General features: G+C 39.6%; 1 protein-coding gene across 2 annotated transcripts in view; it reads right to left on the reverse strand.

Moving 5' to 3' along the window:
* Nucleotides 1-136: 136 nt before the first annotated feature.
* The window catches only part of PTPN1 (protein tyrosine phosphatase non-receptor type 1), a 45,055-nt gene continuing 31,194 nt past the window's right edge, over nt 137-13,997 (reverse strand). Inside the window, exons 4-9 of one of the 2 annotated variants that reach the window (XM_066978147.1) lie at nt 12,664-12,762; nt 9,789-9,926; nt 8,270-8,479; nt 7,385-7,546; nt 6,521-6,756; nt 137-3,704 (exon numbers count right to left, since the gene is read on the reverse strand). In XM_066978147.1, coding sequence (XP_066834248.1) covers nt 3,503-3,704; nt 6,521-6,756; nt 7,385-7,546; nt 8,270-8,479; nt 9,789-9,926; nt 12,664-12,762 — 1,047 coding nt within the window. In that variant the 3' untranslated portion in view covers nt 137-3,502. Of the gene's footprint in view, nt 3,711-6,520; nt 6,757-7,384; nt 7,547-8,269; nt 8,480-9,788; nt 9,927-12,663; nt 12,763-13,997 lie in introns of both variants that reach the window. The other variant, XM_048072538.2, reaches the window with a different exon arrangement.

A 13,997-nucleotide genomic window follows, 5' to 3' on the forward strand; every position in this document is an offset into this window, starting at 1 on the left:
AAGTTCTTACAGTAACATTTGAAACATTTTCCAGGAAGAAAAATAACAAACATGAGGTTAGTCCAGAGTTGCAAGTGGTTCAGAATAGAAGCCAACGGCTCTAGCACTGAGAAGACAGGAAGCGATGAGACACATGTACGTTCTTTAAAAAAAGAATTTTATTGTAACAACTAAAATGAGAACTGAAAACTTGGATGGGAAATTGAAAAACTGTACAATTTTACTCTAACCTCTGAGGTCTTTGCAGTGGCTTACACAAAAGACAAGATACCTGAAAATGTATTATACCAAAACATTTAGCTTTTTTGTTTTTTATTTTTTTTAAAAAAGTTTATTCTATGGCAATCTGTAAAAAAGAAAGACCTGATGAGTAAATATTTGCTTAAGGCATATAGCAGAGCAGCTCACTAACTTTCTAACAAGTTTAACATGGATATTTGTCCATTTTCCAAGAATAGGTTAACCAATACACCCACTTTGAAGTGCTACTGTATATACACACCCAAACTACTACATACATATACAAGACATCAAAACAAAAATGTTTACAGTTCAGTATTATAAGCCTTATACACACCTCACTGGTCTTGTGGGCTACTTCACTGTCTACCCCAGGAAAGTGTCAATTCTCCTGGATTTGGAGCAGATGAAAGAAATAGCAAAGTACGTTGGCAGAAAAGGGGGGGGGGGGGGGGGGGGGGGGGTGTTCAAAACGTCCTCTGCAGGAAGCGTCTCTTACTAGAATAATTTGCAGAAACAGTGCAGGTGAATTAGTCTGGATTCAAAGGAAGATGCTTTATTTTACTGTCAAGCCTAAAATTTAAAGCTTTCCTTCTTGGGAACAGCATAGCTGGGGGGGGGGGGGGGACGACGACACGACACCATTTCAAGAGCCTCTATTTCTGCAGCTCAAAGCATACTACTGAGATCTTGCAAAAAAGGTTTTCTTCCTCATCCTCCAGCGCAGCTCTGCAGGCAGCACAGCAAGTCATACCTAGCAATCACTTGCCTCAAGTGACCGGAGGTGAGGTGTGGATACGGCTTACTAAACACTCTGGAATGTCTGTACTATACTTACTCAGCTGAAATGAACCATGCTAAACAACCGGGTTACACTGAGTACGCAGAAATTCAAGAGGAAGTCATGCCAAGTATTAGGCGAGTACATGTTATCTGATAAACACCAAATCAATCTATCGCTGAACGAAGAGACTTTCAGCAACACCCTTTGAACCACAGCCACTTAATGATCAGTTCATGCAAATATAATTTGGGCACATCAGTAAGCAGAAATATAAGTTCTTTCACCTTTCAAGCACGTGGTATTTAATCAGGACACTAGAAGACTTTACATGCATTTTAATACAAATGATGTACAAATGTTGCTTTAGAACAATATTCTACCAGATGATGGAGAGAATAGTGGGGACAAAGCAATCACATACTGTATCTTAAATACACAGATGAGCCGTTATATATTACCATTTTTCTATACTCATTTTTCATGATTCCAATAATATAACTAAATATTGACTGATTACAACATTCCTCCTTTCCAGTACTGGTCTGACCAACAGTCTCACAGGTAAAGTATTGACTCCCAGTACTACCTGAGGATTTATTATTGTACTTGTGAAAAGCCCTTGATGCAAGCTTGACAGAACACAAAATAGAAACAACTCCCACCCCCCAGTTTACCACCTTATTCACTGAAGGAGAAGAGCTACACTACAGACAGTTTTGCAAAAATAAATATGGAGTGGAAAGAGACTTACATAAGATACTCCATAGTGATGTCTGCACTGAGAATGGTGATTAAGTGCTATAAATCCAGAAAGCATTTAAAGATAAAAAGAACTGATTATTAACACTGTTGCAAACCAGTTGTCATGGATTAGTTTCATTCACTACACCTTTCAGTAGTGAATTGACTCTCGTCTTCTGCCCCATGACATCAGCAAAGAAGTCTTTGCTGCTGTTGTTTAAGCAATAATAATTTGGTACTAATGCGAGGAACAGCATTGACTAAGACTGTTCAGTGCAACGCAGGCTTCCAGTCACGGTTCCACCAGTGCACCCAAACCCTTATTTACAAGCACTTTACGTTTTCACCAAGCGAAACAATTCAGATGCAGCACGGCACAGGACAAACCCACCCAACTCACGTTAGGACAGTGACAACCCTGTCTGCAGAGGCGCAAGACTTACCCACCAGCACCACCGTGTCCCACAATCACTGAACAGTGCATCTTCGAGCCAAACTAAGCCAGTATTTTAAATCTTTGCTTTAAAGAAGCAGAACACGCAAATGCTTGCATCATAAGCCAGCTGATACATTCTCAGACCAACATGTCTTCTGTTGAGCTTTTTACTTCTTAAGGAAGCTGCCACAGCATTAATTGCTCTGGATTTCTTGAAACGCTTTCCTGTTCATTACCCGCACTGCCTCTGAGCACGTTACCTCTCCAGCCGCTGGAGGAAGCATGCTATTCCTTATGAAGCAGACGTACAGATGTAGAGTGAAACTGCATTTTACATTCCAAATGATGAGGTTTAAGAACTGGTCCTTCTCAATGCCAACTGAACAGCTGCAAAATGCTGGTGGACACGTTTTGGTTGAATTTCGTTTCCCGTTTCTCTCCCTCCCCTCACCTTCTCCTAACCCAGAATATAAAAGTAAAAACAGCTTTACAAAGGATGGTGCAATGTAAATAGACATATGTGCAAGTAGAGTGCAACAAAAGTCAATGAGAAGATACACTTATTTCCAAAAAAAAGAAAAAAAGAAAAAAGAGCTTGACATGTTGGGATACCCTGAGCAAATGCAGAAGCCTGTTTCTATAAACACATGTAAAACAATAAGCTCTTTAAGAACAGTTATGCCAAGATTAAATATATCAATACCACAGGCACTGCCCACAACTCAGTCTTTAACAGATGAAGCAAGTTACAAAACAAAACTAAAAAAACACCCAACCACAACTGCCCCCCCTCTCCCCCCCTTCAAAAAGTTTACATTCTTCAGGTATGTGGGTTTATTTTTCTTTTTTTGGGGGAACTCATCAATATAACTCATGTATTTGGTTACAACACTTGGAGAGTACAAGCAAGTTTCACTTGTGCCTAGTTTTTCTGAAACATGAAAGAAAAAGAACTGGCTTTTTAAAAAAGGCTAAAAACAACAATGTGTTGTAATTCTATTATTTAGTTTAAAAAAAAGAAAAAAAGGAAAACAGACTATTTGGCATTTTCTTTGCTTACTCCTGAATATTTTAAGGCCCTGAGATTAGAATATTATGTTCTTGGGACCACAGGGCTAGATAAAACCCTAGTGCATCAATTCTCTCTTAAGCCCTAACCAAAGTTCCGGCCTTGCAACCTAAGATCTATCTCCACTGAGACAAGGCTCCGATGCCTCAATTAGCTTTCTCTCACAGAAGCTTATTACAAACCGATCAAATCGTTGGTGTTTTCTGCAGGGTCATTCGTGCTGGCATGTCCATCAATGAAAACATACCCTGTAAAAAAGATAAGCCCCTGCTGTGAGGAAGGTGAACATGCATATATTCACTAGAAATGGCTTCCAAGTTGTCATCATGTTCTCGTCATCCTCTTCTAAGTTGTCTGACTTCATCGACTCTTCTTTGTGGGGTGAGAGATGCTGATTTTCACCAACAGTTCTCCTCCGAATTTCAGTGTCTTGACTAGTGCTTAAGGACAAAGAAATAAATATTCAGTACTGGATTTTGCATTTTGGAGAGAAGCCAGGCAGACTCGACGAGAGCATGGCCTCACCCACTAAACATCACAAAGGTGGAAATCTCTTGCTATCAGGAGCTGCAGCAGATGACACACCAAAGCCTGTCCCTAATGATTACGGTTCAGGCTATTAAATTACAGGTTTAGAAGAGCGTTTGTCATCAAAAGCCACCCAGAAAGAAAGGATAGTAAACATTCAGTCTGTACCAGATGCTCAGATTACTTATGCATTCAATCCCCAGGGAAGCTCTTGCTAGGTAACCATGCTTGGGGAGTATTCCGTGCCCTTTACAGAGCCAGGTGACTTAGCTTTAATCACCACCTACTTCCATTGCTCATCACAGATCTGCCACCTGCACAGCCAGAGACAAGAACCAAACTTGTACAAAGCCACATCCAGCTTAGGGGAACATTACAGTTCTAAACCCACGCACCCGCTCAAAAAGTGAGAAAAGGGTGGAATTGTGAGTTGCTCGTGCAACCGTAACTTATGAAGAGTGGCTACACATGTTGTGATAGCTTTTAGCGATGGAACTGATGATTTCTCCACCTTTTAATGTTATTTCTGGATACTAGGCCTCCATCATGGTGACAGTATCCTGACACCCAAGGAAGCTTCTAAACTGAGCAGGAACTTTCAGATCTACAGTACAACTTCTATCTGAATTTAGAAAGCAGAGCACGACCGTGCCGTGACAACCAGCAGGGTGGTAACCAGCAGGGAGATGCTTTGCATGGGGACTTCCTACACATCTGCTGACAGCTCAAGTACAGAAGTCAGCAATCTGCCATCCCAGGCACCACGTACGCGTACCTGGGCAGGAAAAAAAAGCACGCTTAAGACTGCTGCCTCTTCTTTGCTCACTTCTGCCAGCACGTCTCCATTTCTTCCAGCCTCTCACTGTCTCATCCTTTCACACCAATATGCCCATTACTCTCTGCTCCTTCCCCCTCCTGCCTGCACATTTCACTTCCCTCACTTCTGAGCTCACTGTCCAAGCACGAGGACAACAGCAGTCATCAAAAGGAGGCCTCATCTTGCAGCTGCAGCACTAGTGCGGGATGAAAGAGCTCAGGAGCCCTGGCCTTTTCTAACACAAAATAATGTGTACGATAGGATGTAACTTAGCAGGGTAACAGGCAGATGCCCAGTCCAAACCAGCCTCTGCGATTAATGAGGAAGATGAGCAGTTCCAGAGGATGACTCAACTCCAGCCTCAGGCAAGTGTCTGTAATAAAATTAATCTAAGCCTCCGAGCTCTTCAGAACTGGGCATGTCTTGTGTTCATTTAGACTAAGCTGCACCAAGTCTTTCCAGGAAATCATTTATTCGCTGAAAAATCCAGATTTATAAAGCAAATGACAAGATAACAGCTTTAAATCCACACTCCCCATTGGGCTCAAAAAGCATTAGCTAACGTCTCACATCCCAGCAAATATTCTGGTAACAGCACTGTGTTGTCACTGAGGGAAGAAAGAGGGAGGTGCTTCTATTCTAACGTTTTTGTCTTTTGTAGCTAAGCCTCTATTCGTGCCCTATTCTATTCTATTCTACTCTATTCTATTCTATTCCCAAGTTTTCCTTTCTTTTTAGTAAAGGCGTTTGTAATTTAAGTATTTCACTTCCAGATTCTCCCCTGCTGAATCAAAAAAAATCCTGATCTAAACATTGCATCATGTTAAATGGGGAAAGGAGACACGTCCAATTTATCTCTTTGCCTCCAGCACAATTTGGGGGGAGATAACACGTTCAGCCTCTCTGCTCTGCGGAATTAAGAGGAGGTTTATTTCGAAGGAAGACTACTGGAAACACGCCTCACTAATCTCCCGTTTCCAGAGTCACACACTCCCCCACTGGTCTAGCTAAATAAAATATATCAAGTCTGCCAGCTGCATCTGTTGAAAAGGCCTTAGAGTTCTGTGGAGAATAAAAAAGTTTGATACTTTTATTCCAATATTCCTGTGAGAAGCTGAATGTTGTCTTCTTAGGAGACCATCTAGTGGGGGAAAATTAAACTTCCCCTTGATTATCCCTGGTGGGATTTGCCTAGCTGTTTTGTTTTTTAATTATTATTTTTTATATACTTTTAAATGTTTACTCTTTATTCTGTGGGGCATTCAGTTGGTTGTTCTGAATAAAACTAGTTAACATGCAGGATGCCAGCAACACCAAGGCATGCTAACTTCAACCAGCTCCACACCACACTAATAAGGCAGGAGTGACATCTAGTGGTTAAGCTTGTAGGAACCTTGGCTTCTCTTATACATCACAATGACAGGTAGGAAAGTTCTGTGCTCATGAGCCCCTTCTACTCCTTTCATCAAAAGTAGCTTTGCCTATAATTACTTTCACATTTCTAAGTGCAATGAAACCTAGTCAGCCTTGCTTTCAGCTACATGACTAATACTGCCACTAACTAGTGAATGTGCTCCTCTGTAACTTAACACATACACCGCAAGTAAATTTAGACTAAACCACCCCATTATGCTGTCACTTGTTCATTAACTATAAGCAGGATCCCATAAATAGCCCTAGTTTATGGGTGAAGTTAAAAAGAAAAAGTGTAAGGCCTTCACTGAAAAGGAGCCACCACAGATTTTGTTTCAGAACTGCTATTACACTAACTCAATCAAGGATGTTCTGTTCAGAACCTGCTGTACAAAATGCCATTTACGAGCAAGCTTCTTGTAACTTCTTAAAGCCATAAGGCAACTGGACAGTCTTTTGGGGGCAGTTAAAGTGGGAAACTTAAGGAATTACCTGTCCGTGATCACTGGCACAGACGAACAAGCTCTGCCATCTGGAACCATCTCTTCCACAGTGCTGACTGAGCAACTAATCTCTTCCTCTGCCACTTCATGCTTAGGAAAGAATTCCGCATGTTCATGCATCCTTCCATTGTGCATTTCTGAGGTTCGCTTTGGTGGTCTGGGAGGTGGTGGGGTGTGTTCCGGTGGTGGGTCCAGGTCTTCATTGGAGAGCTCTTTCCACTGTTCCTTCAGGGAAAAAACGCCATGTGAAGTTTTCCATTATTTCTTTTATGTAAACTACTCTAACAAGGCAGGCTCTTTACAGTCTATTTCATTTATTTTTAGAGTGGCTGTTCATTTGCATCAATAAAAAGGAAAAAAAAAAGACACAAAAAGAACTCCAAACCTAGGCTATATCCAGTACATTGAAGACATCAGCTATGAATGCAAGAAATTTTAATCTATGTCTGGAAACTTTAAATAGCACAAAATAGAACCTAGTTGATGGTTTTGCTTACCATAAAAGAAATATACAAGATTTGATCATAACACTTTTATACTTTTTCTGACATATTAGAAAAGTGTTGTTACCTAAAATGAAAGACAGCTGATGTACCCAGTCTACACCCCAGTAATAGCGCTGAAAAGCATGCAAAGGGCTATTACACAACAGGGCTACAGGTAGGTTTTTTTTGTTTGTTTGTTTTTGTTTTTTAGAAGTCAGATAGTAAAGTGTTCTATTAAGAACCCCAGAATATAAAAATTCATTGAAGACAAAGTAAGTTAAAGCTCCTTTCTATTCTGTTCATCCCACTTATCTGCTACAGTTAAAGAGTTGCAGCTCACTACATCTGGCTCTGCAGTCAATACTCACTTGCACTGAAGCATCTCCCATAATGAATTTTGCTCCTTCAATAACAGCTAAGTAGGAGAAACGAAGCTGATCCGCTGTCTGTATAAGTCCCATTCTGTACTTCCTCATTTCTAGGAGAACTTGTTTAACATCCACAGAAGAAGGATCTTTCCGTTTGTCCATCTGAGGGTAAAAAATGGGAAACATGCCTTAATGCTCTGATGAGATTCAATACAATGACTCCTTTTATACTATGGCCATCAGACCATCCTCCATATTACAGAACTAATAAACTAATTAAAAAAACTGGTATCAGCTACTTATTTGGCTTCTGAAAAGAGAGAGATGGGATACTGGTTCCCCAAAATCTTGTTGTATTTTTTTCCCTTCTTTTTTTTTTTCTTTTGTCTTTCTTGTTTTTGAAAATATAATAAATAAAATAATTTAAAAAATGGGTATTCTGACCTAGGCCTGACTTCTGTGTATTAGTTGCTCTCGCACAGTTAAAGAATAAAGCCAAAATCTTCCCCTGCCTCCAGGGTAAGTTGACTCCATTAAAGGAAACACATTAGATGTATTTTACATTGTTTCAGGATAGTTTACAGTATTATTTAGTGAACACCTAGTGTGTTTTTTTTCTTAACCACAAGGGCAAACTCTAGCCTTGCAAATTGTTCTAAGAACTAGAGACTTTTCTTCCCCAGACCCAAAATGGCCAGCATAGAATAAGCTCTGCCTTAATTTTAAAGTGGAACACAGTCCAACACAGAATAAGAGTAAGATAACGAGAAATAACATGCAAGAATACTCCAGAGAAAACACCACAGCTCTTTGTAGGCTTACAACAAGCCATTCCTGACTGTGACTCTACTAAATAGCACATGGTCTCGAAGCAGTTATTCTTACCAGCAGAAGACATGTATCAACCAAACAGAAAGTTCCTGATCTTCCGATTCCTGCACTGCAGTGCACCACAACGGGTCCGTACTCAGGGTTAAGTGAGCCAGATTCTCTCACTTTGAAGAGGAAATTGAGGAATGAAGCAGGTGACTCCGGGACTCCAAAGTCAGGCCACGTAGTATAATGAAAGTGCAGAATCTCTCTAGTTTCCTGCGTCTGCAAAAGACAGTACTTTGAAGTCCTTTAGCTGGGACACGCAAGTCAAAGCCATTCAAAGCACAGCTGCCTACAACAATGTTCTAATGAGCAAACAATTCCTCACGTTTATTTTCCTAGCAAATAATCTCTTATATATTTAGACATACAGCTTCAAAATTTTGATGTTTTTATAGCTTCAAATGTCAGCTGTAAGTCAATTTCAGATTTGTGCCTTTGGAAAAATGTTAGCTTCTTCCTTTGGAAGTAACTGGTTTATGTGGCATGGAGCAGTGTGCCAGCTTGACTGTGTGTGAGATTCAGACTACACCGCTACTTCTTGTACAGTGCACCGACACAACAGCTGACAAATTCAAAGTTCCATACTCTGAGGGAGTTTTATAGCTCCATAGCTAATTAACTAATTACAAATAATTATCTCTTGTTGTAAAAGGCCTCTGTTTTGAGCAAATTAAATTGGATAAGTAAATTTACTTACACATAACCTATCTTAGTTTTCTCAGTACAGTTCAAATGCTTGCATCACCACAGGCAGCTGGCACTACCGCAGTCCAATTTCGAATGGCAGAGTACCATTTGAAGAGTTCTCAAAATGAAGTACAGCAAACTACAGAAGCCCTTCCCACTTTCTGCAGTCAAAACCCTCACACGATCACAGGCATTCCTTTACAGCTTCATTCCCCATCTGAAAACGTTCTTCCAGGCCTGCTGTATCACTGCTGTTCACACCCTCTTGGAACACCGAGGTACAACCATCTAAAACACGTCTATGGCAGGTATCATTTTTAGTGCACACTGCAAACTACAACGAACAAATCCTTACTCGGGTACAATTTCATTAGTCAAATTAGTATCTGCTTTCTCACTTTTCCCGGCAGAAGGAAGCGTGCAAGATGTGAACAGCTGAGCAAAGGAATATCTGTACCTTCCAGTAGTGAGCAGTATGAGGACTGAACAGAATTCAGGTGAGAATGTCCCAACATACACACCTAGCTCAGCACCATCAGGAACCTCACAGACATTATCTTCAGTTTCCTGCATTCAGTGAAAGTTAATGGCATTCCTCCTGAGGCAGTCTCACGCAGGAGCTTTAGCTCAGCTCTCACTGCTCTGCACGATTCTGTTTTTCTCTTCTCTGTTAGAGTAACGCTCTAATACATTGCAATGTTGAAAACAATCTCATGCAGAATCATCAATTCCAGGACAAAACCTGCTATATTACATGACCAGCTTTTTCAAGAGCTTGTTGATGAGGCGAGTCTCATCTCAGAGGTTAAAAAATGTGATTGGTAGTAGTTTAGGTACTTACTGTAAGGTTTTCCAATTCTAGCTGTCGTACTGTGTAATACGATTTTATATCTTCAGATATCAAGGTTAGTTTCAAGTTTGTATCTTCAAAAAACATTTCTTTTTCTTCCTTCCGTGGCCAGTACTGCGCACACTTTACCTAAAAACAATTAGGTGCCATTCATATTTGTGTAAAAGGCAAGAAATAACTATTCTTAAATACACATTTTCTAATGAGACAATTTCTTCATTGCTTCTATTATAAGAAGGACTATTTCCAATGTGAAGAATACCAGTCTCCCTTTATGCTGCAGAACTATGTGTTCAGTAAGTTTTTTTTTTTTTTTTATGAATCAAACTATTTTGACCCTGACTGAACTCACGAAGATACCTAGCGATTGTGTAGGTAAAGCTCTCTTTCTCCTACATGTAAACTGAAAGACTGCTACAGGGCTGCACCACTGTGGAATCTAATCAAGATCACCAAAGTCATTATTTATTTTAGTCTGTGCCAGACCGATCATAAAAACCAAAAAATTTAATAACTTTCTAAATATAAAAGCTGTTGGAACACTCTGCCAAGATCTGAATTTTTGTCTACTTTGCATTTTATGTATTAACCTCATTGAAACATTTCCATTTCAAAAGAAGAGATGTTAACAAGAGCAGAATGTACCATAAAGAAATATTATGAATTCCACAAATAAGCTACATACAGAGAATTGCAACATTACTAATTTGCAAGTATAACATCAGATGAGATTTTGGGTTACTTCATTCATTTACCACAAAAATAAAACCAGCACTGAGATCATTTTAATTTTACATGGCACAATTTAAGAATAAAGGGCCAAACAACTAAAAAAAACACCAGCATTCAACAAACATTCCTATTTCTGACTGAATTTCAATTTCACAGTAGTTTTCCTGAGAGCTTAGTTTTGCAAAGACTGCTACATGCTAGAATCTTAAACGAGTCAGTCAAATAGACAAGTAGCACATTTTGTAGTGTGTAGGAAAAAACAGAACCTAAAGAAACTCATCAGTAACAAGAATAAGGAAGTCTGCAACCAAGTTTATGACCATTAAAACTACGGATATTATGCCAGTGAGAACTGGCCTGCTATTTCTGCCATTAAGCACTGCTTCTCTGAAAAGGGATTATGACCACCACTTGTCCATAGCTAAGCTTTCAATGGAAATGGATTGTTGGACATGGTTAATGAATACTTCTTAAGTGCAAATAATAATTTAATGTTGAAGTGCAAAAACACTGATAAGAGAAGAACAGCATTCTCACCCCTAGGACAATTTCTGACAGTATTTTAATGAATAAGAAAACCCTTCAGTATTTTGTTCAGTGGTACACTTAATGCTAGTTTTGCCGAGACAAATTCTAATTTTTATTGAAATTGTATCCTCTGGCTTATCAGTGTATAGAACATGATTAAAATTCTCTGCACTTTTATGGATATTAAAGTTTATGAAACAGCAACTGGCTTTGTGTCTAATTTCTCCACTAAGTGTGTCTGCAAATGATATTTTGTTGTATTCCACTGTAGGTCTCCCACTGCTGTTTGCTGAGAAGTGTTAGCAGCCCGTCCCAAGGGATCACAGTAATTCGTTTTGTTCAAAACTATTGACACTGCAGAGAATGAGTGGGAATGGCTGGAAAGGAGAGAACTATTGAAAACTATGGTTACTGCATCTCTTGAAGATTAAGTTTCACTTACACTAAAAAAAAAGCAAAACACTTAATATTAAGACTGCATTTCATTAAAACACAACTGATTGCACAAGAATTCTTTCCTGATTATGCAAAACCGTGTACCACCCAGTTATCACTGGTAGACACCCAACATACCCAGCACCCCTACTCTGAAGTGTCTTTATACTGACTGCATTGTGACATTTAACTTAAAATTGTGCATTTCTGTCAGTTTTTAAAACCGCTTCTGTCCCAGATTTGCACAGATACCAAGTCTACTTCAGGACCACAGGATGGCAGCTGTGGAGTTAGCATACGAGCAAAGCTCCGAACCCATGGATGAAAAATTAATTCCATGCTTGATGGTTCCTGTCTTCACCACCACCAGAAGGGCTGAGACATTTCCTCTCAAGACAGCAGCTACTCTGTGCCAGAGGAACCATCCCTTTTTATCTATCAGGTTAATTACTTAAAATAACCCCGATTGTTTGTTCACCTATTGTTCCCCTTCATCATTTGTCTGTCCTGCCTAATGTAAACTTCCTAAAAGGTCCGGACAGACCTAAGCCCTCTGCACTTGTCCTAGCAAGCAAAGCCCTGGCTGAACAGCAGGTTCCGTATCTCTGACAACATCACTGCTTAAGACAGACACCAGTACAAGTACTTCTGATTGTAAAACAATGACCCTGGAGGAGAAACAACATACATAGCAGGTATGTTTAGAAATCAGAGCTCTTACTGCGTGAAAGCAGCCTGGAGTCAGAGGCCCTGTAATTACTCTAAAGCTGTTTCATACTGCTTCTGAATGAGCACTTGGTGTAAATAACCTCTGACAGGCACACTGTGTATACAAGGAAGAGTGAGAACTACATTCAGATACCTAGGGTTCAGATACCTAGGTTAGCAGTAGAGAGCAAATACTTATTTTTTGTGGAGAATTATGTTGTGTTTGTGTCTTACTTCATCCAAATTCAGAAGAAATTAGGACCTGTAATTACAAACTGAATAGTTTTCTGGATTTACTATTTCACCAAGTACCCAACCCTAAAAACAATTTGTTAGATAAAATTACTTAAAGTCACCTTTTTTCCCCCCTTCTATTACTGTTCTTTGCCTTTTTTTTTTTTTTTAAGTTAATTTAAAACAAAACATGCAATGAACACATAGCTCAAACCAGATAAATACTTACGGATCCCTTTTCCATCACTCTGTTCAACATGACAACACCACGGCTTTTCTGTTCCCAAACCATCTCCCAAAAGTGACCACAAGTATTTGGCAAAGGTCCCTGCAGAGACAGAATCCCCAGAAATAAGTGTTATTCTTTGTTAAAGTCAGAGTAATATTCCTCAGTAAAGGTTACTGCCCTAGGCAATAAATTAAGGCAAGAAGTAGTAACAAGCAACTTCTAATTTCAAACTGTAAAAAAAGAAAAAAGAAAAAAGCAGTGATATAGCTTTAATTTCCAATTTCCCACTATGAATTCACCCATGATTAATCTTCCCCCACACACACTCATAACAGGAAGACAGAAGTAGTGTCATTTGCAAGAAGAGAACTGGGAGTGAAAATTGCTGAGAGAATTTTCTTAGGCAAGTAAGCAAAAGTAATGGGGAAATAAATCCCCATTGACTAAGAGCAGAATTAATGTATAGATTTAACTCTTCTGCAATACATCATTGTTATTCATAACACTTGACAGTTAGTCCACTGAACAGAGAAACATCCGAAAGCCAGAAAAATGCCAGATCACTAACAAGTTATATAGTTTTCCAGAATCTTCATGGATGTGCTTTCGGACTGAACAAAATGATAACTCCTGTTAAGTATCTACTTACAAATTAAAATTTCCTTCTAACTTTATGGTTTTGCTTTGTTCCTTTGCTCCTTTGCTCTCCTCTACTCCAAAACCATTGTTCTGAATTCTGGGCAACACAAACAAACCTCTCACATTTGCTGTCCACCACCTTGTCCAAACAGAACTGCAGGACAGTGCCCTCAAAAAGCCAGTCAAATCCATTAAATATTGGATCAGAAAAGGTAACTGCTGCTACTTAGCAGCATATCTGACTATTCCACATACAGGTCTACCTTTCAGCCCTATGATCAGCCTTCCCTCTCCTGAATAAGGAAAATAAAAGGTGCACAGAATAATTTTTGTATTGAATACTCCACTGTCTGCTTCTTCATTACAGATTTATCTTTATTCTCTAGAAACAGGAAGGAAGAGCTGCTGAACTTTACTTGAAAATATTAATCCCAGTCTACCTTTATCTAAAATGCGGGAGGAAGGAAAAGAAGAGTCAAGATTAGAAGCCAGGACTATCTCCAGGGAACTGAACACTTAGGACAAACAAGCATTCCGGCACAGTTGCCAGCTCTCAGAATAAGACAACAGTACTTGGGCGTTTTTGAATGTGCTACACAATTAGGTGGGGAAGTCACAGATTCAGTGAAAGACAGCAACTTTCCCCCGGCCATATCCCCATCACTAAAGTCTGCATTCATGGCTTTCCTCTCTCA

This window comes from Anser cygnoides, chromosome 16 (assembly GCF_040182565.1).
Source record: "Anser cygnoides isolate HZ-2024a breed goose chromosome 16, Taihu_goose_T2T_genome, whole genome shotgun sequence".
Taxonomy (NCBI): Eukaryota; Metazoa; Chordata; class Aves; order Anseriformes; family Anatidae; genus Anser; species Anser cygnoides.